Source organism: Chaetodon auriga, chromosome 12, assembly GCF_051107435.1.
Source record: "Chaetodon auriga isolate fChaAug3 chromosome 12, fChaAug3.hap1, whole genome shotgun sequence".
In the NCBI taxonomy this organism is placed as follows: Eukaryota; Metazoa; Chordata; class Actinopteri; order Chaetodontiformes; family Chaetodontidae; genus Chaetodon; species Chaetodon auriga.
Window position 1 is genome coordinate 3115072 of NC_135085.1, and position 25765 is coordinate 3140836.

The 25765-nt window shown below is 38.2% G+C and overlaps 1 protein-coding gene across 1 annotated transcript in view; it reads right to left on the bottom strand.

Annotated features, from left to right (window-relative positions):
- LOC143329153 (cadherin-12-like) overlaps window positions 1-25765 on the bottom strand; it is a 70644-nt gene that overhangs the window by 17955 nt on the left and 26924 nt on the right. The window contains exons 3-8 of the mRNA XM_076744914.1: window positions 25049-25218; window positions 18793-18912; window positions 17189-17356; window positions 16835-17022; window positions 4908-5161; window positions 2749-2885 (exon numbers count right to left, since the gene is read on the bottom strand). Coding sequence (XP_076601029.1) covers window positions 2749-2885; window positions 4908-5161; window positions 16835-17022; window positions 17189-17356; window positions 18793-18912; window positions 25049-25218 — 1037 coding nt within the window. The remainder of the gene's footprint in view (window positions 1-2748; window positions 2886-4907; window positions 5162-16834; window positions 17023-17188; window positions 17357-18792; window positions 18913-25048; window positions 25219-25765) is intronic.

Sequence of the window (25765 nt, forward strand, 5' to 3'; positions counted from 1 at the left end):
CACCTGTTACCAATCAACCTGTTTACCTGTGGAATGTTCCAAACAGGTGTTTTTGGAGCGTTCCACAACTTTCCCAGTCTGTTGTTGCTCCTGTCCCAACTGGTTTGAAACGTGTTGCTGCATCAAATTCAGGATAAGCAGATATTTACAAAAAGTAATGAAGTTGATGAGTTAGAACATTAAGAACACAGTCTTTGTACTGTTTCCAATTGAATACATGTCAGAAGGGATTAGCAAATTATTATATTCTGTTATTCTGTTATTTATGTTTTAGACTTCTTTTTGGAGTCAGGGTTGTACTATGGAACAGAAAAAGCAACAAGTTCTCCCACTGGAGAAGCTGAGAATAGACATGACTTGAATAAATTACTTCAACTATTACTTAAAAGATTGATCGGTTATCAAAAGAGTTGCTGATTTATTTAATACTGATTAACTATTTGTTTCACATCTAATTTCACCCATGGTCTGATTTTTTATTTCACATGAAATGTTCCTGTTTTAAACAAGAGACTGAACTGGTTTTTATCAACCATGAAAACATGCAATTGCAATTAAATACTTTGACAGAAAACACCTCACTGTAAGTTAAGATCCACTCAGTAGTTTCTCCAGAACTTTCAAAGGCATTTACAGTGAATGTAAAAGAGCATTATGTAAGAAATAAATGTGATATTTTTTATTTTTGTTATACTCATGTTTTTTAATGAACTTGCTAGCTCATCATCTTACATGACAAACCCAACATACTGCTGTTGTGTTTTGTTCAGTTGATGCAATTTGAAACATCCATTTTGGCCACTAGATGGAGTCAGACACCCATTAAATGTTTCTATGATCCCCAGCTGTTTGTGTGGTTTTAACCTCCTCACCTCAAAAAAACTGTCGGATCTTCTTCTCCAATCATTTTGGATCATTATTAACTTACAAACTCCTGTATTTCACTCTACAAGCGACTGTGACGGACTCAGAGGATTTGGATTGTTGCTCTATCTAATGAGGCGGCTTGGCAGATTTGTGACTCGGCAGCCCTTTGCCTCCTCAAGAAGCTTAGAGGAGGAAATCATATGGTGCATACACGGTCTGGATGACTTAAGCTGCTTGTTCAAATTTACTAAATTTAGTTTCCACTGCAGTCACTACAGCTGCTGCACTACAAACCAAACCGAATGTGCAAAGGACTGGGGGAGAGAGGGGCACAGAGATATGCAAACAAAGCATCCCATAACAATTAAAATAGTCACAATGGTTTGTCCTTATATTTTAATTGTGTTTTTTTTTTTTTTTTTTTTTTTTCTTTTTCTTTTTCTTTGATTAAAGGTTGTAGAATGCACAAATTGTTGGTCACTTTCCACTTTCCTTTCGTCATCTGCTGATAAAGGTCGCGTAAGATGATCAAAAGCTTCGGCTTTATGCGCTGAAATTGTTTGTTGTTGCTTTTTCTAGTTCAAGAATTAACTTTCCATCATTGCTTTTAAGCCGACATGGGCAAAACGTCCTCAAAGTGCTCAGGAAAAAGGGAAATTTGAATGTCCATATTTTCATAACAAGTGGACAAACTTCATCTGCTACTAAATATCATGTGATATATTCAAAAGCACCAGAACAGCAACTAAGTGGATTCAGGGCACAATTAATTTTTTTCAACAACAAAAACTTACTGTAGGTATGAGATCCTTTAGTTTTAGACAACATTTCAAGTATTCAAATTCAATCTGCATCATTACTATCATTATCAATAGTAACAGTTCAAGACTGTCTGGGTCAAATGTGCCTTCTTGTCAATCGTATTTTGCACTGAGTCACTAGTTTAAAAAGCCTGTAATGCACTGGTCCAGCTTCCGAACATGTGTGTATGTGGTGGCTGTGTGAGTCTTTTTGTTTGATGGAGAAACAGTCAATCTTCAACTGTTGTGGTGATTATTTTGTTTGGTATTGATTTTACTTTGTTGGTGATGGATTGTTTATCCATTTTTATTTGGTGATGACATTGTTACTTTGAATGATGAGCTGATTTTAATATCAGCCTATTAGGGTTCCGCTTCACATAGATATTTGTGACTTATCTGTAGCGCCAGTCTGTATAATTTGTGGTTTACAAACAACATCATGGAACAAGCAGTAAGAAGGGAGAGAGGTTTTAGAGAACAGCAGTCTGTTGGAAATATACAGCAGTGAGGACATCTTCCGTCATTTTTGTTTGACCAAAGAAACGATCCTGAGCATGACTGACAAGTTGGCAGAAGCACCGAATGCTGCCACAGTGAGAAGCCCCATGGGGCCTGGGTTGTACTGTGATTTAATGCTAGTGAAAATGTACTGTGTTTTCACTCTCTTTTCACATTTTACCACTAAAATCATGTCAACGTAACTGCTGGATTTTTTCGAAATGAAAACAGAGCCAAGTGATTTGAAGCAGTTAGCTATGTTTTTCTGTTGGAAAAAAAAATGCTTTAATTTACCCAGAATTCTTAGAATAACAAAATTTCTCCGACTTAAAATAGTGAAGAATTAGACAGCTTTGTTTGTGTTATGATGTGACAGTCTTTGCAGGCATTATACAGAGATTAATGTTTGGGGCGTCCCCAGGATAAAAAATGAATTCTGCACGGGTTGAAAACTGACAGTCAATTGGCGGACTGAACACTAGAGACAATGTCAATACATTGGATGGCTATTGCTGAAAAAAATGCCAACCATAAACAGTACCAAAATAACAGTATCATGGTTTTGATGTGGAATACTTACTGACTTTGGTTGCCACCACAGTGATGTTGTGCTGAAAAGCTGTCTCTCTATCCAGGTATTCATTGGTGGAAATGGTTCCTTCCACCGTGTCAATATCAAAACAGCTGTCAGACTCTGTGTGCCATTCCAACGAATACCTGCAAAGATAAGAGCAGGTCTCGAGTTCAACGAGCTGCAGTGGTGGGTTGGTTGCTCTGTCATCAAAGGGCCCACATTTGAAAGCTCACAAAAATGCTCTCACTGCAGCAGTGGGACATGGTAAAGAAAACTTTTGGCACAGGAGAACCCATTAAAAACAGCAAAGTGTTTGTTTTGCTGTTTTTAAGCAACATAGTAGCAAAAGCAATTTGGTGTTTTGAGGTTCCAGTGGATAACTGTTGTCCATCAGTGTTTCTGCCAACCATTGGAGACCACAAGCAAGTTCTCATACATAAAAAAAGGTTGTGTGTTCACCTTTTCAAAACACCAACATGATCATTCCAAATATTACTGTCATCATTTTGATAAGCTGCCTCTACTCTTTAGGTCTGGTCATGTTTAGGCTACTAAAACTCTTACTGGTGAAGTAAGGGAAAGACCATAGCAACAGAATAACATTGTCTCATGGTTCAAAGAAACCAAAGTCAGTTGTGGGTAAAGACAGACATGAAACTCAGCACTATGTTTCTTTCACATTGTATTTGCTCTTACAAAATTACTTGTATGGAAACAAGATTGAAGAGACGACCTGGACTGCATTTTTCTATCAACATAATGACGCACGTTCATTTTCATTTTGTAAAACAGAAGTAGGAAAACAAATGACACACATCAACAGTACGATTTGTTGACTCACGCACCCCAACTTCTTCCATTAAACCCTGTCTACAGGGAGGCATCTAATGGAACAGATGAACTTCTATTTGAATCAAAATTGTTGTCTACAAAGGCAGTGCAATGGCTCACTTTGTACAAGTACTATACATGTGTAGTTACAACCCAAAATGTTTTTAAGGCTTCAAGTCTATTTTCTTTCATTTAACGCATGTAATCACAATACCTGAAAACTGTTCTATGAGTGCCGTCACAATGTGAGTGACCTACACATAAGCATGGTCCCTGAATGCATCCTGCTGACCTGAAGCTTTTCTAGACAGTTGACAAAATAATCTCAACACAAAGTCCATTTCATTGCTGTTCTGGAGCTTTTGATCGTGAATGTCTGAAGCAGATGGAGTTAAGTTGTCATGGAATTTCAAAATTTCCATTTTTCAGAGCACTTGATGGACTTCTGAATCAAAAGCTCCAGGACAGCTGCACTGTCTACTATTTTATTTAATGCCAAAAATGAACTTTAAAACAATCTAAAGGTTCATTTTTTTGTCTTTATTTATTTACAAAATATTCTTGTGATTGATAACTTTACATGTGAGCTTTAAAAGCAAGTGATTATAACGGCATAATGATTTGGTGATTTTCACCTTGAGCACAGGAGCATGTTTGGCTCCAACTAGTTACAGTAAAGTTAAGGGACTATTCTTTTTAGAACTACTGTTAAATTAAGGGACAGGCTGTCCACTTTAAAAGATAATTTACAGCAGCAAACTACAGCTTATAGTTAATTCATGCATGTGAAATCACAAATACATGAGCTCATGGAAAAATGAACCCATGTTGCATTACTCAAGGTTAATTCCTACATTAGATGCAGTTCCTACATTTCCTTTCAGGGGCAGATCGTATCAGCTTTTCCTAAATCCATCACTACATCTGTGTGTAAAGTTATTCCCAAGATAAACTAGTGATTTATATATGCATGCATGGACAAGTATGTGTTTCAGACTTCATGCAGATAAGAGTGAGAGGAAAATATACAATCATGCTAACCTAACTGACACTGGCAAGCCATTTAGTCTGACATTTTGTAATGTGGGGTGAAGTATATCTTAAATCTCTACTTAAAACACTGACATTATCACTAGGCTAAGTGTGAATTTAGGAAGTGCTGGTGCCACTGGCTTTGGGGCTGGAAATTAAATGATGCTAAATGTTAATACAATATCTTAACCCTAAATCTAACTGAAACAATGTTTACGTGCTCTTGTAGACTTTGAGTGTAGCCATATGCAGTAAAGGGTGCTGCTAATATTATTCCCATTGACTAATGAATGCCTTGTTACCTGACAGCACTGCTGCTGGCGTCCAGGTCATGAGCAGTCACAGAGCTGATGATGGTTCCTGGAGGAGTGTCCTCATACACATCTATAGAGTAAGAGGGCTTGGTGAAGACAGGAGGCTCCTCCATGTCCAGGACATTAACCTTGACTGTTGCTGAGTCCTTGAAGGGCCCAAGATGAAGGAAACGAGGGTCCAGCTGTGCGTTGGATGCCTCAACCTTGAAGGTGTATGACTTTTTGGTCTCATAGTCAAGAGTCTACAGAGGCACAAGGATAAAGAAATGAAGAGAAATGGAAGGAAGAAATCATGAGAGAATAGAGCTCCACAAATAAATACATCTCAAAAACCTGAGGTGGTTTACAATTAGATGTTCACAAAAATAAAAGACAGCCGCACTTTTGTTTGTAATTTTGAAACAAGTAAAAGTTTTATTTTGGAAGAATATGATACCAGTCTAATAATTGTATCCTTTCCAATTTAAAAAGGTATTACTATCTATAATTGTCTCTAAAAACCTTATTTTATTAAAGAAGGTGAAAAAATCTGGTAGCACAGAGGGAATATTTCAACCTGTTTCCAACAGGCACCGATTTGTCTCAACAATGAAAATACTCTGATATCATCATTAGAAGAGTGTTTCAAATTGATGAGAAAACAGAAAACAATAGATAAATATCTGTCTAATAATCTGAGATCTTTCCAATTACAAGATTTGCATCTCACAATAAAAAGAGTGGTTTTCTTGTAATTATGAGAGAGGGTGAATGTGCTTATCGGTCATTGTCATCATCTGGGAATGCAGAGCAATGATGACACTATCTAATTTAGTTTTAGGTTCCTTCTTTGTTTTTAAAGTCAGTGTCAATGGCTAATACATTACTAGATGACACAGTGACACACTCTGTATTACTACTATCCCCCCCCCCCCCCCCCCCAAAAAAAAAAAAAAAAAAAAAAATTCAAGATGAGGATATAATCATAACATACTTGGATACTGTCTGATAATTCCCAGATGCAGATCTCATTATAATGAGAAGAAGATCTCGTAATTATGATACACAAACGTCATAATTAAAAGAAGGTCTCCTTTCTTGAGGTGAGTGCAATGCAATTCCATACTGCGTGTAATGCATAAATAAAAGATTATTAAACTTTATCATCTGTAATAAACCACGGAAGATGCCACCATTTGCAGTCACACAAAAAATTCAATATTTTCATTTCTGCATTTCAAGCATGATGCCAGGATAACCTGCCTTATTGTTGCATAGCAACTGTGACTGCATCTTGATGTTTTAATTCCTCTCAGTAGAGACTTCAAAGGGCAGCATATTTGGTTATTGATGTCCAGTCACTTTGATGAAGGCACTGCTAACTGATTGATTTGGACACAGAGAAGGGTTGATTTCCATTCTTCCCCAAGCTTATCTGTTTGTGAATGCTCACGAGAAAGATGCAGGGGGCAGCCACTTTGATATGGAAATGCAGCCGTAACTGTACCAAGACACATTCATATATATGTCAAACTCAGTTTGTTGCATGATACTGAGGCCAGGTCACACTGCTGAGCTTCACTGTTGCTCTGTACTCTACATCAGACATAAGACCACGTGGATCTTTTTGCTTCACTGGAGCTTCTACCTACTTCAAGTGGAGAACTTCGCATAGAGACGAGTGTCTGGCTGTTGTATTGAAAGAAACACCACCAGGGAGGTTTTGAAAGCTGAGAGAAAAGCATCATTGCACACACGAACCAAACACACATACAGTACACGCTTAATCTCCAGCTTACACAGATACACAGGACTTTCATCCACTGACTCCGAGCAGCCTTGTGGGAAAGACACATACTGTCATTTCCCACAAACTACCCCCTGCCCATCAGCTCCACTGAGAGTTAATGAAAAGGAGATGAGTCGCATGTATGGATGTGTGTGTGTGTGTGTGGGTCCATATAACTGTGCATCCAAGCCTATACATTTGTGTGGAATAAGTGGATTTTAGAGTGGAAAAACAGAAATGAAGAATAATAATTTCACAAAAATTACTATAGAATTGTATCGCCTTTATGATATTTTCTGGGTTTTAACACTCAAAGAGTAATTCAAAATAAATTTAATGTTTTTAAGATGTAAATACATTCATGCATTCATCTGTACAGTGTATATGTAGAATTCTAAGGTTGCTTTGCGTACTCTTTAAAGACTAAGGTGACTTCATAGAAATCTCATCACCCAATTTAAGAAATTTTAGAAAAGACTAACCTCATCGAGACGCAGTAACTTTTTGTTTTTACTGTTTTCAGTGCAAGTTATGTTTTGTGAGGATGTGAACCAGCAGGGTGCAAGAAGTAGGTTCAGTCCAGCACTCTGGACTCTCACTCATGCAATCTCAGATCAAGTCTTGGTGTAACCTTCTACAGCGTTAAATTCAGCGATCCATGTGGTGATCCTTGGTGACTTTTTAGTTTAACTCACCAAATTGCTCTTGCCGAGGACAGAGGGACAACCACACCCTGCTTTGATTGATGGTTTCAGGAGGTGGGGACAGGCTGATGTTTGAGACTATGAGACAATGTTTTAGCATTCTTTAGGTGCAGTGACTCTAATCTCTTCTATTGATTTTGTTCAGACGTTTAGCATTTCTGAGCAGTTGAAGCTAGCAATATGCAGTCCATTTACAGACTCTTTATCTGTCTCTCCTTTATGATCTTTCATCGCATCCAGTGTTTATCTCTCTGAACTTCAGTAGCAAATCCTCTTAGACTGCCTGGCATGCAGCAGAACACTTTAACACAATGGTGGAGACACCTACAGCAAAGAGAGACAGAACAGAGAGGGCAAAAAATGTCTCGCAAATTTCAAATAGCTGCCCTACAGAGGAATTAAGTGTCTCCTGACTGACCTGAATTTGCCTGGTGTAGACCTGCGACATGATTATAAAAAGCGAGAGTTAAAATCTCTCCTGATCAATAAAATGCACTCTGCGTTTCACTTGACTGACACATAGACTTGTAGGGTTAAGTGAGGGGAAAGGGAAAGGGAAAAGCGCTGACTGGCAGCAAGAGAGCCAGGGAGGATTTAACTGATTGGCATCTTGCCACATACACTACAGAGGAACAGGAGGGTTGAGAGAGAAGGTGTGGAGAGAGGAGAGTAGTTTGACAGAGATTAGAGCCTGATAGAGCGGCTACTTTCCACATTACAATACAAAAACTGGAAATTTTATCAGTATGCGTCTGCAACCTCTGTGTTCATGTTTAGATTTTTGCTTGAAACTGTCCTTTCAGTGTTGTTGGCAATGTGTCCTGTTGACACGCAATGTGGATACAGTCAACAATTGGCTGATGTGGCTATCAAGATGAGGCTAGCAGCCACAGCACAGAGCCCTCTTAATGAAATTGAATAAGGAAAGTGAAGTCAGAAAACAAAAGAGCAAAGCCAGACATCCAACCATAATGTTCTTTTATTTAGACATTGGCTTTGTCAGTTGACTGCCTCTTAAAGCCTGAGGTGGCTTTATGGATGCTGGCTACTGTGTTCCTCAGCTCCTGGGTAGATGCCAGAATGTCGGCTTTCTTAAATTCACACTCTCTGACTTAGCTAATCCTCAAACACCAAGCCTTACTCCCAGTGTATCACACCTGCATTAATAAGGGTTCAAGACCCGAAGGGCAGAGCACTGTTGTGTTTGTGCTGCTTTTTTTTTTTTTTTTTTTTTTTAAATTCTCTGAACTGAAAATGATGTGCATGTTCGTCCCCAAGAAATAGGAACTGGCCAGATGGTGGGGCTGTAATTAAGGTCCAAAATTTCAATTTTGGAAGGCATCAACCAAAAAACGTGGTCATAAATCGTTACTGATTTGTCCAATCATCATAAATCATGGTACATATCTTCAGGACCTGATTTGGAATGGACCCATTGAATCATTTTGGGCCTAACGTGTAGGTGGTGCCACAAATACCAAAAATGTTGAGCTCAAAACCCAGCAGACAGAATTTCTATTTAAGTGTGTGCTCTGTGGTGGCAAGTATTAGCCAAAATCTGTCATATTGATTGGTGCAAGTGGGTGTGCCTATCACATAGTTGCTCGTAACTCAAGACACCTTTGAGCAATCCTGATTAAACTCACTGGAGAAATCTTACACCATCTCCTGAATATACACATTGGGTTTCATTCAAATCCAATAAAGGGGAGACAAATGACAGAACCTTGTCTGCGCACTCGCTGAAAGTGACTGAATGGTTTTGTATTGATGAAACAAGTGTGTGATTTGTCTCACTCCTTGTCTAAATGGAATTAAACTAGTGGAAGTTTGCTTTGCTGACCTGGACTTTGCTCAGCTTTGTGAAGCCTGACACATGCTTACTGCTGCTCACGACCTTAATTTTGGCCCATTAAGCTGCTTCCTTCTGTTGAGTGCACATGGACTTTGACCCATGAATTGACACTTGCAGCTATATTTTATTTTGTTTTGGGGGTAGCACAACAAGCTGTGGACACAATATTGACATATTTTCTGCCATATAAAGTTGATATGTATTGGCAAACAGATCCTTAATTATATCTCCAGTACATGGAGAGCGACATGAAGCTACATGAGCATTCATTTGGAGTTATGTTTGTATCCAACTGATGAATATAAATATCATATATATATATATATATCAGCTCTTTAGCTGATAACTGCTCTACTATGTTCACCAGTTAGTCTCTAACTGTGAATTTATCAGAGTGTTATCACTGAAAACAGCTGCCTGCTGCAGGACATGACTCTAATGAGAGCGAGACTGAAACAAAACAACAAAGTTGAGGACTGTTGAACCAAAACAATGAGCTGAAAAAGGCTAAAACTCCCCACAGAGCTGAGAGGAGCTGAAGAGATGATGATAATTCTCTGTTGGTTCATTGAGCGACCACTTTAATATTAGACATACAAAGAAAACGTTTTAAGTTAAAAAAAAAAAAAAATCCAGGACATTTCAAACAATTTAGATCTTGTGCTGTTGTGAAAACCAAGGCTATCTTATTTAAGAGAAACTTACATTACTCAGGTAGAAATCTGCTAATTTCTTTAGTTAAAAGCTAATCCATAAATTTCTATACATCGTGAGTACAAAATCGACTAACTAGAACTTTCAAACTGACTGATGTATCACATCAATTTTGAATTAGGTGGTCAAATGTTTAGTTTATACATTTTTTAAATAATAAACTTGCTCATTGCAAGTTCCCATGCGCGTATGGAAAAGGTATGATTTGTCTTCTTAACACTGAACTAAACAAAAAGGTATTCAGCTTCCAGTGATACAACACAAAGAGGCTTGCACATGATTAGTACGGTACTACTTTACAGAGAACTATTTCCAATGTGCCACTAAATCAGATCTGACCGGGGGCTATCTAAGACACATTTTCTAGAGAGCAATGTGGTGTTCTCTGCTGCTAAGACTGAAATAATATTTATGGAACTGGAGCAATTGTGCCTTCTCCCAGCAATAACAAGACTGTATTTAGGAGAAACATTAGACAACATTAGTTGAGCTCAACATAAAGACCAGTGAGTGAATTACAAATGCCTCCTGGGATTATGGAAAATAAATGTGGGGGACGTTTGGTGGTTCTTAGAACTCAACTGACTGGACTACTGCTGTGAAAAGATAAAAACAATCGGACAGGCCTACATAATAAGTATTTAACTGGCTGCTTCAATCATATCAGAGACATCAGAAGACATCCCTCCATAAATAGGCCTGAACATCAATCCAGTGTGTGTCCACAATCTGTCAGAAGTTTTCACCATGAAAAGCAATCTGATGTATCTTGAATATATTGTGTTCCGAAATGTTTTCATCCTGTCACTCACGTCTGGAATTTGTTAGACAAACATATGACTAAAGCCCTGATTTAGTCCTCTATGTTTGTGTCTCTGTGTTTTTATGCCTTAATGATTTAGAAGTTAAATGAAGAACTATTATTATTAAAACTCATTAGTAAAACTCCCAAAACAATGTCTACATGTATTCCCAAATCAAACTTTTGGCCTGTGAATCACAAATCTGGCATGTCAACCTTCGCAGTCTCACCGCTCACTGAGTCTCTTTCAACAGTGACTAAGGTTTTCCTTTGAACAATGAATCATCTTAAAAATGACAAGTTCCTCAGGAGTTCAGTGCACATGAAAAAGCGTCATGTCCTCATTCTGTAACCCTGTTGAATTGTCATCTTCCTTTTCTATAATGTGTCCTGGGGGGGAAACTGCATCAGGTATCTCCTCAGAGGTCTGTGTCTACCTGTATGCCGTGGCTCATTCTCTCTTTTACCATTCAAATATTACTTAGTTTTCTGCTTAAACCTTTTGATCGCATCCTGCTCCTTCAAATACTGAAATCCACAGAAACACAACAGCAATAACACAGAACAAAACAGAAACACACCTGAGGCCTGTTGTATAGAATCTACATGAAATAATGTGTACAAGTAGTGTATCGCATACGCTCCAGTGTGCAAAGTTGTAAAGGATTCTTTGTCAGACATATCATAGCTTATACATTTCTTTCCAAAGTCATTGTATTAATCTATTCTTATTCTTGTTTATATAGCTTAGGTATAAGGTTCTATAGGACCTGGCAAAGACCATTTCTGCTTTTTTCTAAATAATTATTTTAGAGCAAAATACACATATGTCATGCACTGACTTTGAGCATTTCAATTCAGTTCTCTTACATGAAGAGATGCTGAATGCAGAGGAGCCACTGGTTAACACCTAGTCAGTCAGGCTCTGGAATGACTCTTGGTTTTAATGCACTGAAGGGAATGTTTGATAGTGTTTTTCAGCATTTCATTCAGAATTCTGTCAGTTTATATCATTTGGAATTTTGAATGCGAAGTATCATGAAAAACATTGAGATTTCAGCTGCAGTCACACAAATACACCAGAGACGGAAGAGACGCTGAACATGAATATGGAACTGAAGCGGGCTCAGTTAAATATCATGTATTTATGCCAAGGTCTGGGTGAAAACTTGATTCTGATTGGCTTGGTGTGCATTAAGTCTTCATGATGAGCACCTACTGAGTAGTTCCAGTGAAACTATTTGTTCACTGTTTCTAACTTAATGTGCTGGCTGCATGGTATCACCTTGTATCTAAAACGTGTATCTATAGCAACAGGGATGCAGTCAAAGCCTCTGTTTGCAATTTATTGCAACTTGTTAACAAACCAACAAGTAATTATAACAATAAGTGACTTCAACCTGACAACTTTGACGGCTGAGATGCAGCTGAAGAAAGAGAAACTGAAAAGAAAAGGGAGAAAAGGTGCAGAGAGTGCCTCATTGTCTGAAGATCACAGGATGGCGACTGTAACACACAAGCTGCAAAAATATATACTGCCCCTCTGAATTTACTGACACGATATATCACACAAGTGATCATCTCACATCCCATCACACTTCTTCAAGGCTGTGGATGGCAGCACACACGGCCTATCATTTGGTCCTGAGAATTGTGATACTGATCTGGGGACATTGACATCTCCGGATAGTCAGCAAGTCTTGTTGTTAAACTTACTGTCAAATTCTGTTTACTGTTTGTCCAGTGTATGCAATGCTATTGACTTTGAATCTGCCACTGTAACATAGCTTTCTGGCTCATATCTGAGCCAAAGGGTTCTATGAGTTGAGCAGACTACAAATCTGCAAAGGTTCATCCTATTTAGTGAAGTGAATGTTTCCATTGCACATGAACCTTATGGAATGTATTAATTGTTCCAGGTATAAGTCAAAACCTCTGGTGTTACCATGGAAACTGAGTTATGGCTTGTGAAAAACTTTTGATCTAGATTGCAAAATGCATGAAAATATAAATTAATGGTCTTATTTTTTTTTCCTTGGCAAGTGGCCATGGTATAAGCAGGATAATCCCCTTTGAGGTGTCTATAATCAGGAATTAATGGACTCTGTGGAGACAACCGTCTGGCCTCCTCGTCATCCATTAATTCCTGATAATGCAACTCGTCATTACCGCTTACGTATATCATGCCTACTGCACAATGGTTAGCACAGTACAGATCTCCATCAGGGAACAACCAGCCAGTTAAGCAGCTCATCAACAATACTAATTACCTAAATATAACTAATAGCAGTGAAAATCTGAGGACAAGCCATATCACTACTTACATAAATATGCAGGTCATCTGCAGGGTCAGACAACAACATCTGGCTGTTGGAACCACATTTACAAAACACCAATAAATATGTTTTGGCTGAGAGTATGTAAGATGCAATTCAACACAATAAGAGCAAACAGCTGCTGTCCTCTACACTGATGCTCATCAGCTACATGTGGTTGTTCACTGTGTCTGTCTGTTGTGCAGTGCTGAGCTGGGAGACAGTGGGTTCTTCAAGCTTTTTCTCTGAAAACAGCTGCCTGCTGCGGCTGAAAATGATGCTGTGAAGTTAAACAATGAACTGAAGCACAATATAAAGCTGTTAAGCCAAGGGGAACTACAAGTTCAGTGAGAATTCTGCAGGTGATGTCACTACAATAGGCCTCTTTCATACTGTTTCCACACTGTCATTGGATACATTGCAATTGTAAGAAATATTGGTGATAGCCACATTAGGCAAAGGCTCTGAAAACTTCCATCTGGGGAAGACATACTAAAACAATAAAGAACTGATTAGATGTTCCTCTGGTGCATGGTTATTACCTCCTGTGAGACATTATATGGAGCATAAAAACTTGCTTAAAGTGTTATACAGACATTTTACATAGTTTCACTTCTTTGCTGCCAGTTGTCATTTCATCTGTTCAAAATGTTTACACACATTGGAGCGCCCCTGTAGCTCAGCTGGTTGGGTGTGCACCCCATGTATTGAGGCTGTCAGTCCTCTGCAGTGGCCACAGGTTTGACTCCCACCTGCAGTTCATTTGCTGAATGTTGACCCCTCTCTCTGCCCCCTCTCCTGTCGTACCTTCAGCTGTCCCTCCATCATAAAGGCTAAAAAGGCCATGTTTACACACATCAAGTTCAGCAAGGGTAAGCCTACTTTCACATCAGGTTATAAATGTGTTACTATTGAACAGAAAAGGACTTTGAAGAACATTTTGGTCAAATGTTTTCATAATGGTGAGTCACCTTTTTAATGCTTGACAACTGCCTCTTTGTTTTAAAACAATGAGCAGGGACAGCATGTCAGCACTGAGAGCCATGGATTTATGGCTTATCTCATTTCTAAAAGAGGTGTAGCTGGCAAAGTTTCGTGCTCAGAAAGTAGCTTTCGTGTCTGTTCTGATTTAGAGGACGGTCTGAAATAAAAGCCTCTGCAGCCCTCTGATGTTGAACTGCTTGATGTGATGTGACATGTGCGTTGTGTGTTCCAGTGTGTGTTTCTTTGTGGGTGTGTGTATGACTGTGATATGAGGTGGTATCCCTCTCGACGGAGCATTTAACAGAGTTTAAGTTTTTTAAGTCCTCAGATGACTCCATTTGGAAGAGCATGACTCTGAGATCTGATTCCCAGTTAAGACCTTTATGAGGAGTTAAAATCAGTGAAAGTAGAAGCTGTTCTCCACCAGGAGCAAGAGTCATGTGTTCAGCTTTATGCTTGAAGATAAAAAGAAATACAGGACTTTATTTTTCCATTGGGGCAGACTCTGAATCGTCCAAAAAACAAACTTAAGATTGAACAATAAAACAACCTCTGCCTCTGATCACAACAAATCCCAAATTAATCATTTTTTCTCTGTCTTCCCCCGACACTATTTTGTTCCTCCGACTTGCCTCTACACCTTCCTTTCTTTCTTTGCTCTTCCCCATTCTTCCAATAGAGACTACAGATCTTAAATTGTCAGGGGTATCTAATGGCTGACACTGCAAAATGAAGACTGCTTTGTGTGTAAGACATTATCTAGTCTAATAGCTTGGTTCAGTGGCAGGTTAAGAGGCTGAATGATTGGGATCACAGCCAGATCAGCACATTCCCCCCACTCTTAGATCACTAACAGAAACATCACTAGCAAAATGGTGTTTGCAAAATCCGCCTTTGGTTCTAACTAACTACAATTTTATCATGGAATAATACCGTCAGTTTTTCCATGGACCTTCATGAATTTTTTTTTTCTTTATTTTTTCTTATTTTTTTTTTTTTTAAGGAAACTTGCCATTCCTCAATCAGAATTGCCTTCAACATATGGATATGCAAGTATTTGGTAACATATCTAGTAAAGCAGTGATGTAATGTCCATGATACTGTGTCTTTATGCCCCAAAACTTGACTATACAGTACACCGTAAATAAAGGTTTATTTGCCTTGACTGCAGAGAGCACTGGGCATTTGGCTGCTGTAAAGCCTTTGTCAATAAACTCAGTACTTATGTAAACCAAAAATTTCCTACTGTTGCTGCTTGATATTTAAAGCGATCAAATGGTGAGCTACAGGGTGACTTTTATTGTGAAGCAGACACAGGAAACATAATTTATTTGTCACTGACACAAGTCAGTAATGGCAGTAATGGAACAGTGAGCTGTTAGATGAAGAGTTTCAGGTGACAGGCAGCAAACTTCCAACTCCTCAGCAAGGTAAGCACACCAACCAACTCATTCTGTTGCATGGCTGACAGAGCGTAGCTGTGGATGAACTTATTTAAACATACTTGCTATTACAACCAGTAACCAAGGGTCACCAGATCAATCACAACTGAAATCTTCAGGATTTTAACTTAAAAGAGCTTTTCTAGTGGGCTTTTAATTTCAAAGTAAATGTACATGGAGTATTGAGTTTAATTCATGATAACTAAACATCAAAAAATAGCAAAGCTGAAGTAATTGGCATTAAAAAGTGAATATGACAGTATTTGTGTTGAAGAGGAAAAACTGTTACTTTTGTTAACAAAAATTGTGATGACATGTTTGTCAACAGCATTTATTTCATGAATGTTTCTCGACCTAAAAGAAAAGTGGTTTTGTTGCAGCTATGTTTAAAGACTCATTCCAGTGCATGCATTTATTATATGGCAATTTTGCTTCCTTTGAAAATTTTTGCAGTGTGTTGAAAGGCACACCAAAAATCCTGTCGTTAACAATGTACAGACCTTCAAGGTCCTCCACAAATTTTGTTGACAACTTCACTGAGCTGCTTTCTGTCATCTCAACAGATTTTGACGGTCCTGTCAAAACTGGTGATTTTAACATTCACACTGATGATCCCACAGCTGAAAATCACCAGAGAATTCTGTGTGAAACTTTTGATCTAAGGGCCCACACACAGGCAAGGACACGCGCTGGATTTGATTATTAGCATGGTATTGATATTTTTAGCACTGTTTTCAGGGACATAGGCCCTTCTGACCATGTCTGTGTTTTCTTTGATATGTCACTTTCTCTTGATACCCAAACCAAATCAGTTCCTGTCACAAAAGAAAGGTATATAAATGAGCATGCTTCACTTTTTATGGAAGCTACTGTATGTCCATTACATCACACTCTGTTGATTTGTTCTTTGGTCATGTCGACAGTAGAACTCACTCAGTTACTGACACAAAGATTAAAAGCATCTCTGGCAACCTCTCCTTTTGTGGCTATTTTTATTTTTATTTTTATTTTTTTGCACTAAAATCAATTGGATGAAATCTGAAGTTTGATTAAAATATTCATTCTTGGTCTTGACTTAAATAGACTAAACTGTTCTCAACATTGTTGTTAACTCATTTTTGTTGACTAAAATTTCAAGTGTCATAGCTGACTAAACATAGACAAAAATATTCATGCGTTTCTTTGATTGGGATGAGACTAAATTGCCCAAGTCAACTAAAAAGTATGAAGTTGACCAAATATGACTAAAACAAACACTGACTTTTGATCTCACTACTAAAAAAAAGCTGCCACAAAGCAACTACTGCGGGGTTAATAATGAGTGAATGTACCTTTTTCAAGACTACAACTCCCTCTTGACTTTGGTCATTGGAGATGATGTCAAACATGTTGCCCTCATCTCCTGGAACAATGGCATAATCCACTTCTGCATTGCTACCAGCATCCAGATCATGGGCTCGAATCCGACCCACTGCTGAGCCAACTGATGCCGACTCTGGCACTCGTAGATGAAAAATACCTGACAGAATGACAGAGGAGAGGGAAAGGAAGCATAAAGCAATAAAGTACAATTAAAGACAGAAAATGTAACTGATTTTATTGATCCATTTTAACAGATGAACCAATCAACGACTCGTCCAAACAATCAACCAGTCAGATATCATTGTTGAGACTTTCTTTCTTACTCTTCGCAAACCGTGGTGGGTTGTCATTGACGTCACTGAGGGTGATGTTGATGGTGGTGGTGGAGGCCAGTCCCCCGAGCTGACCTCCCATGTCCTTGGCTTGGAGAAGAACCTGGTACTCCCCTTTAACCTCACGGTCCATGTTGGCTAGAGCTGTTCTGATCACTCCTGAAGGTGACGGGTTGAAAAGGATCCTCATTATGATTTTTAGTCTTCCATATCAAGAGGTAGACAGATACAGTAGATTCTGGATCTAACCTTCATTAGGCCAGTGTATTACAGCACTTCGCCTGTTGAAGCCCTCTTTCATTACTCAAAGGACGAATCATGCATAAGTGCCTCCTGTCTCTCTCTCTAAGCAGTGTTTTATCAGGACAGAACCAGCATAGAGTTCAAAAATTCAGGCAAGGACAGTCAAAGATAAAGCACACCAGGGGGGAGGACTGAAATGACTCCTAAAGTTTCCTAAGACCATTGTCTGTAACATTAATTGTTGCACATTTAATAAGTATTCATGTTATACTGACATAATTTATTGTGATAGACTGTTGCTGTCTTATTTTTTTGTCAGTTGGTTTATACTGGTTTATAATTAACATGTGTAAACTGATGCTGTGATTCAAACAGACTGTGTTTTACATGTCTAGGCACACGTGTAATCAACTTGTGGAGAGATCAGAGGGACCAAAAAGGTTGGCACATGCTCTTGAGCCATGTGCACAGCTGTTGTGTTCACTGTGGCTGGTTGATTTGTACATCAATGGGAAGCAGTGTTCAGTGGATGCTAAACATCCAGTGCTTTTAATATTGAGCTGAACAAAATATCTTGCTTTAAACTTTGGAAGGATCTGATGAAATGTCTGGTCAGCTACAAATTGTGAGAAGAACAAATTTTCATACATCATATTTTTGGTGGGTGTGTGATTCCTTGTCCCCTGAATACTGGAAGCATTGGCAATGCTACGAGCCAATAGTAACACTAAACATTTAACTCCTCAGTTTACTAATGTTAAAATTATTTTTAAGCACTTTTTTCAGGCAGATAGTTTGAAACATTGATGAAACTGATCATTGCCTTTTAAAGTTCAAAGATCAAAGTTTAGTGGCATGTAAAGGTATCAGTGCAGAAAAAAAAACTGGTCACAGTCACTGGTGGCTTCTAACATTCTTCAACCAGTTTGATGTTTTTACCAATAAATCCACCTTTGTTTCATGCCTTAATCCTGAATGCAGTCAGTACTTATAAAGAAGTTTCATGTTGAAGAATGCTGCTCCTCAGTGAAAATGAAACATGACAGTCCATATTCAGTGTAATTACTGGTTGGTTGAGATGTCTTTTAAGAGACTGAAAATCTTTATGATCCTTGCAGTGCTTGTTTTAGCATTCAGGTGCAGCACTGAGGAAAAACTCACTCTCAGAACCACTTTCTGTGTCATGACCAGTTTAATTTCATGCTTTCTAGGAAGGAGTGAAGACAGCTAGGAGTGTGAGCTGTGGGTTCAGCCAAAAGTCACAGATATGTTATGTATGAATAACTTTTGGTTCATTATGGAAGTTGTAATGAAAAAGTGCTACTGTAATGTGAATATTGCAGTTCTCTCACCTGTCTTGGTATCGACAGAGAAGTATGGCTGACCATGAAGGATGCTATAGACGATACGTGCACTGTTGCCATATGTGGGGTCATCTGCATCTGTGGCAGTCACCTGTGTCACATAGGTTCCTGAAGAAACACACATACATGTGGACAAGTTATGTAATTATGTGTTTCCCTTCTCAACACAACAACACATATTTGTTAAGTGCCATGTTTGAAATGCCTGTATTGAAAATTGCAATCACAAGTTACTTGGGAGAATAAACATTTTTTTCTCAAGATGAGATAAATATCTTGTTTTCATGAGAAAAAAGACTCTTGTAAAGAGTGAATCACACCTATGAATACATGTTAGCATGCACAGATGTTGTTGGTGATGTCAGATTGCTGGCTGAGCATCAGCATCAGATCCTGGAGATTTCTTTCTTGATCATCTGTGTAAGTATCACTTTGACTTTAAGACTTGTTTTATCATATCATCTTTGAATACTAGTCAGTTAATCCCAAACTTTGGGTGGAAACAAATACATTCACAAATACAGTGCAGGTACACATTTCACTGTGTTGAATAAATTAATACTTGGCCCTGGCTTTAGAAAACAATTGGAATGTTGATAGACATTAACTAAGAGGCCATCATCAAAATTGAATAATGTCAAATGTTTAAGGAGAACTACATGTTTATTTAACAGAATGACAACTGCACAGATCTTAATTTTTAAGGTCCAGTGTGTAGGATTTAGTGGCATTTAGGGGCAAGGTTGCAGACTGCAACTAACCCTTGCCTTACCTTCCCCTTACAAATGACTTGTTGGAGAACCTATAGTGGCCAAAAAACTCACTAAAAAAAGTGAAAGTCACTCACTACAGTTTCTTCTATCAAGTTTTGATCAAAGTGAAGGTCAATTACTGTTTAATGCTTGGACCTACTTGTTCAGTTAGAGAAAACAACAATGAAAATCACTGACCAATCCTCAGCAATACATGCTTCTTGAAGGGGTATTCCAGTGATTTCTCATTGAAAATCCCTAAAGCATGAGACAACTTCAAAAGAAGTGTTGAAATCTGTGTAGCAGAGGCTGAAATATCATGACTGTAAGTGTAAACCGGTCAAGCTGCAGAAACAAAGGGTCTTACATTTCCAACAAGTCAATTTAACAGCATTTTTCGTTGTACCAATGACATCATCAGGGTTACTTTTTCTTTGCACACTTTGAAAACTTTTGCAGAGCCACAGAATACTACTGAAATGAAGTGAATTAATGTGTAACATTGGTGGGATATACATATATATATATGTGTGTGTGATACACACACACACACACGCACACACACACGCACACATGTATATATTCATAATCATATAAGCCTTGAATCAATCAAAATAAGTGAAAGCATATCAAAAACTCTGTTAGAAGTCAACAACTCCACACTAAACAATGCAACCCTTTGAAAAGAGAAGACATGGCTGCATCTATTCTTTGCAGCTGACGTTTCACAGATAGGATTACGTTTTTGTCATATGGATGCATGTGCTGTTTGCAACCATAGCTAATCCGCTATACAGTTTGTTACTGTATTTCACATCGACATACTGGGGTCAAGCGTGTTCTCTCGAAGCACTTTAGGCTTCAGCTGAAGCATTAACAGCTTAGGGCCTAAAGACCTTGACTGTTAAATTACCTCTCAGTAATGGTATTTAGCAGACAGATGGGCCACTAAGTCTAGCTTAGTATGCCTTGTGTGCATGCGTGTGTCTGTATGTGCTGCAGCTACAACTTAATATGCTCAAGCAGACTGTAAAGTGAAACTTAAGAACTCAGCAGAATGAAAAGATTAGAATAAAATTATATAATGCCTGGTTTCCAGATTCTGTGCAGATTGATTTGCTTTACATTTGTTTTTTCATTGTTGACCATATTTTTCCCTCTAGTGTTGATCCCTGAGGATGATGATGTCATTAGATCATCTCTTCAGTGCATCCAACACATACCAAAGAAGGATATCTCAATAAATACTGTCCAGATGCCATTAAATTTAGTGTATTCAAGGCCTGCGGCTTCTGTCTTTAATATTTTTTTGAGTCTGTGCATGAAGCACATATTTTTCCTATCGATGTTACAGGTAAGGTTTTCGAGCTGGTAGAGACTAATGAGCCACAAGTAGAAAAAATCATCAATGCCTCAAAACACTTCATATGTAGAGATGCTTTTCAATATGTTTGCTAACATCGCACAAAGATATTTTCACTCCTCCCATTACTCATTTAGGTAACTTATGTTTCAAACAGAGCTCCTTCCCTGATGACTGGAAATGTGTCATTGACACACCTATTTTTAAATCTGGAGACCAGCTTAAAGCCAGTAACTATACACCAATAAGTATACCACGAATACTCTCAGGGTTGCTGAGAAAGTTATCGTTGGAGAACTGACAACATTTCTTAATACAAGCAATTAATTGTATGCAGTTGATAAAGGATTGATAAAGCAGGAGTAGTCAGTGCTGTACTTTTAGATCTTTGAAAAGTTGTTGATGTTTTAATTTGAAATTTTCTAAATTTAACTGCGCATCTACAGCACTGGGATGTCTTCATATTTATCTAAGAGAATGCACTAGTAACATGAAATTTGCAATGGGTGTTCTACAAGGATCAGTGTTAGGTCCCCTATTATTTAGACACTGACAATGACACTGCTATATACACACATGCATAAACAGCTGAGTCAGCAGCTGGAAACTAACAATTGTGCTGGAAAAGATCTCACATTTGCCTGATCATTCATGTCTGAAGCCTAAATGTAAAAAAGCGAAAAGGTGTGTCTTTTTCTAAAACCATGGTGCAACCTCCTAATGCTGATATTGTCATCAAAAATGAAAGGACTGACACAGTCACTGATTTTGAATATCTCAGTGTGGAATTAGATCCAAATCCAAACCACAAAGTACAATTAAGCACATATTGGAAACTATCTCTTATTGCATTCCATGTTGGGGGCAGGCTGGTGACACAGCCATAAGTCGTTGAAAAACTCAAAAAACTCTGGACAAAGAGCCAATGCATTTCCATCACTGTAGGGTACTGGAGAAAAAGAATTTACTAAGCTTTGAGAATTTTAGATTATTTTCAAATTTGTGTCTGATTTATATAATCTTAAATGATTTGGCTCTTCCTCCACTGCATGACTTTGTGTGTGCTCTCTCACAATTTCGATTCGATCCTCCAGAATATCCTCTATACGAGATTGTACCATACCATTTCATTGCACTGGATTTGGGCAATCAGCTTTTTCTGTAACAGCCACAAATCAATGGAACACCCTGTCTGATGATGTGAGCAGCTGCAGCTCTATCAGCACTTTCAAAGCCAACTTAAAAAGTCTGTTCAAAGCTACTCCACTCTACACTCACTAATTTTCATGTTCTGCCTTATGGTCTTTGTGACTTGCTTTTGTTTGACAAGGGTAAATTTGTGATTTGCTCTCGTGTGAAGGTTTGTATTGCCTGTCTTGTGTGTTCTTTTTGGCAACTTTTCTTTAGAATGGATGTCTTTGAAAATGGCTTAATTTGCAAAAGTAAATAAATAAAATCATTCAAAACACAAACTACTTGTGTTCATTCCCCTATATTGCTTAATACTATGCTAACCTATACATCCATAGTTTTGCCTAATACTGCTCAGTTAAATGTTTGGCTGACTGCTGCTGCATAATATTCTCAACATGATGAAGCTATTCATACAGTCAGTTGAGGTTTGATCGTGTGGTCATTAAAAGTTGACTACTGCATGTAAACAGTGGTTAGGCTCCATAATGTTTAAAATGAGCAACAACTTAACCATGCGTGTGCTCACATGCATGCACATAATGCTGGTGATGTAACTGACGTTACCAACTACAGACTCATCAGAATACTTCCTGTAATCTCCAAAGTAATGGAAAGGATAGTGTGTGACCAGTCGATAGCCCACTTAAATCAAGGCCATTTTCCACTGCATTCTATGCAATTTGGATTTAGGAAATATCATTTAACAGAGATGGCAAACTGCTATTTTATCGAGCAAATTAAATCCAGCCTTGATAATGGAGGTGTTGTTGATGCTGTTTTCCTTGATTTCAAAAAAGCATCTGACATTGTAAATCATAATGTTCTATTGTCAAAGTTGTCAAAGTTTAGCTTTTCATCTAAAGCTCTAACATGGATGGAAACTTACTGAGATTCAGACAAATACCTGGGCACAATCATTGATTCTAATTTAACTTTAAAAAAGCATATTAAAAAGATATCCAGAAATATCAGAGCTAGTTTAATTAATTTTAGACATATTAGGGATCAATTACCTATGCATGCTGCTAAACTGTTTATGCATTCAGTGATCCTCTCACATTTGTCATATTGCACTATAAGCTGGGCCCAGGCAGGTGTGACTACGCTGAAACCCTTGTACACCCTTTACAAACAGGCTGTGAAAGTTTTTGATAAAAAAAAAAAAAAAACCAAGACATTACCATCACTGTACCATTATAAAAACCATAACCTGTTGACCTTCGACAGTTTTCTGTTTTTGCTGACATTTGCTTGATGTACAAATTGATTCATGACCTTGCACCACCACCACTCAAGCAATGTGTGTCACTCTGCAGGGACTATGTAAGGGTATCCAGGGCCTCAATGAGAGGCGATTGTTCCACCAAATTTAGGAAGACCACTTTTGGACAATCAACATTCTCATTCCAAGCAACTGGAAAATGGAACTCAATCCCACTCCATATTAGAGACTGTGCAACTCTTAACAGCTCTAAAATTTCTCTGAAGACATGGCTGAAAGAGAATCAATCATGCGATCATTGATCTTGTATATAGAACACCAAATGTACTATGTGTGTTTTATGATGTTTACTCTGTAATGTTGTTGTTGCTGTTGCTGTCTTGTTGCTGATATTGTCTGTAATGTTTAGTTTGTGTTTTATTGTCTTTTTAACTCCCTGCCCAGGGACCACAGATGCAAATTAGTTATTTTAGCTAACTCTGGTATAGAACCAGTTCTATACATGGTCCCTGTCAACTATACTAATAAACTAAACAAAACAAAATGTCATAGGCATGCTCCAGTTGTCACAGTATATTGAGTCTCTTACCTGTTGCCATTTTACTTCATCTGTTCACATGCTTAGCAGTACTCTTCCACTGTCACTCCCCTTGTCAGCCACGCCCACCTGCCTACTCACCTGATCTCACACCTGACATTTATTCCCAATCAGTCTAGTATTTATGCTGCTCTCCCACACTCATTCAGTGCCAGATTGTTCTTTGCATCATGCGAGACAAGCATTTATTATCAGACTGATCTTATTTCCCTGGTAAATACCTCTGCCTTCAGTACCTGACTAAGTGTGTTGCCCTGCACTTCCTGGATCTAAGCCTGTTTGTGACTGTTGCATGTTTGGTTCGCCAAACATTTCCTGAGGCTGTCAATTGTTCCAAACGGAACATCTATCTTGCCGACTCTGAGCAAATTTACCTGTTACACCAGTACATAAACAGGTGACCTTTCAACATGTTGCGTGGATTTTTTTCTCAAACGTTGTTCAAACCACAGATATCATTTACACCTCCTTAAAAATTAAAATCCTATTTTCTAAATATCACAAGAGAACGTGGTAAAAAATTCACAGATATAAACTTATACAACAAAATTGTACTAGTAGTTTATAAAGGGTTTAAAGGCTTGAAAGTAGTTAATATCTATTTATTTTCTAAAGACACGCCAGTCAGTGAATTAAGAATTATCAGCTATCAGTTCAGCCACAGTCAGATGTCCTGTAGCTTGTGATACCTGACCTTCTGTCTTCAATGGTGGCCATCTAGGCACCAATCCATATTTTATTGGAAATGACACTTCCTTGCATAAAAAATCAGTACTTCAGATATTGATGGGTTCTAGCATCATCCAGTTCAGTTTTTATGATAATATTTAATACCTACAGTTCAGTTATGAAACAAAGAAAAGTTCTCCCCATTATGTTGCATGTTCTTATTCATTCTCCCTGTCAAAGGCATCACGCAGTGGATCCTTGATTTCATATCCTGTAACTAATTTTCTCTTGCCCCTCACTGTTCTACTGTTTGGAAATGGACTTCATTAAATTAAATATTTATTCTCTGCAGAAGATAAAGGCACATGTATTAAGAAAGGCTGCATGTACACTTAGTGAGAGCTTGTGTCCTCTTGTCTCAGCCTTGTCTTGTCTAGCAGTCGTACCTGTTGGAGACATCTCGGGAACACTGGCGCTGTAGGGACCATCAGGAAATCGTGGCTCATTGTCATTGATGTCCTGCACCTTGATGATGAACTCTGACTCTGGCTCTAGAGGAACACCTGTGTTTATATCAACAACCTGGGCCCTCAGTGTGTAGTAGGACTTTTCCTCCCTGTAAAACGTCCAAGTATTACACATAAAATGCATGGATGTTAACATGTATTAAGACAACAGAGACAACATGATCTATATCTGTTTCATAGGTGTCCACCTGGTTTTGGTGTCAGCTTGGGTGTTAGAAATGTTCTTCTTCTTTTACATTTGTGTCGCAGATCACACCATCGTACCAAGATTCATGAGCAATAAAAACCAACAAGTAAAAAAAAAAATACAGTACAACTACACCAATGAACTCATACTAAAAATAAGAATGTATGGGTTTCAATGGATTGGGGTTAAAGGTGTCAAGGTCAGCCAGGAGGACACTGGACACTGTGATTATGTGATTATGTTTGAATCTTACTGTCAAGGCAACATCTGCACCGCTGTGTTAGAATGTGTTGTCTCATGTCATGAGATGTTTAAGTATGATCTTGAAAGGCTATGTTTGAGTAATGAATAAATGACTTTGAAGGCTTATCAGATGCCAAAAAACTGGACACTATATTATAATACTGTAAGACATAATTTTACAACTTTGTAAAGTCATCTCAGCGACA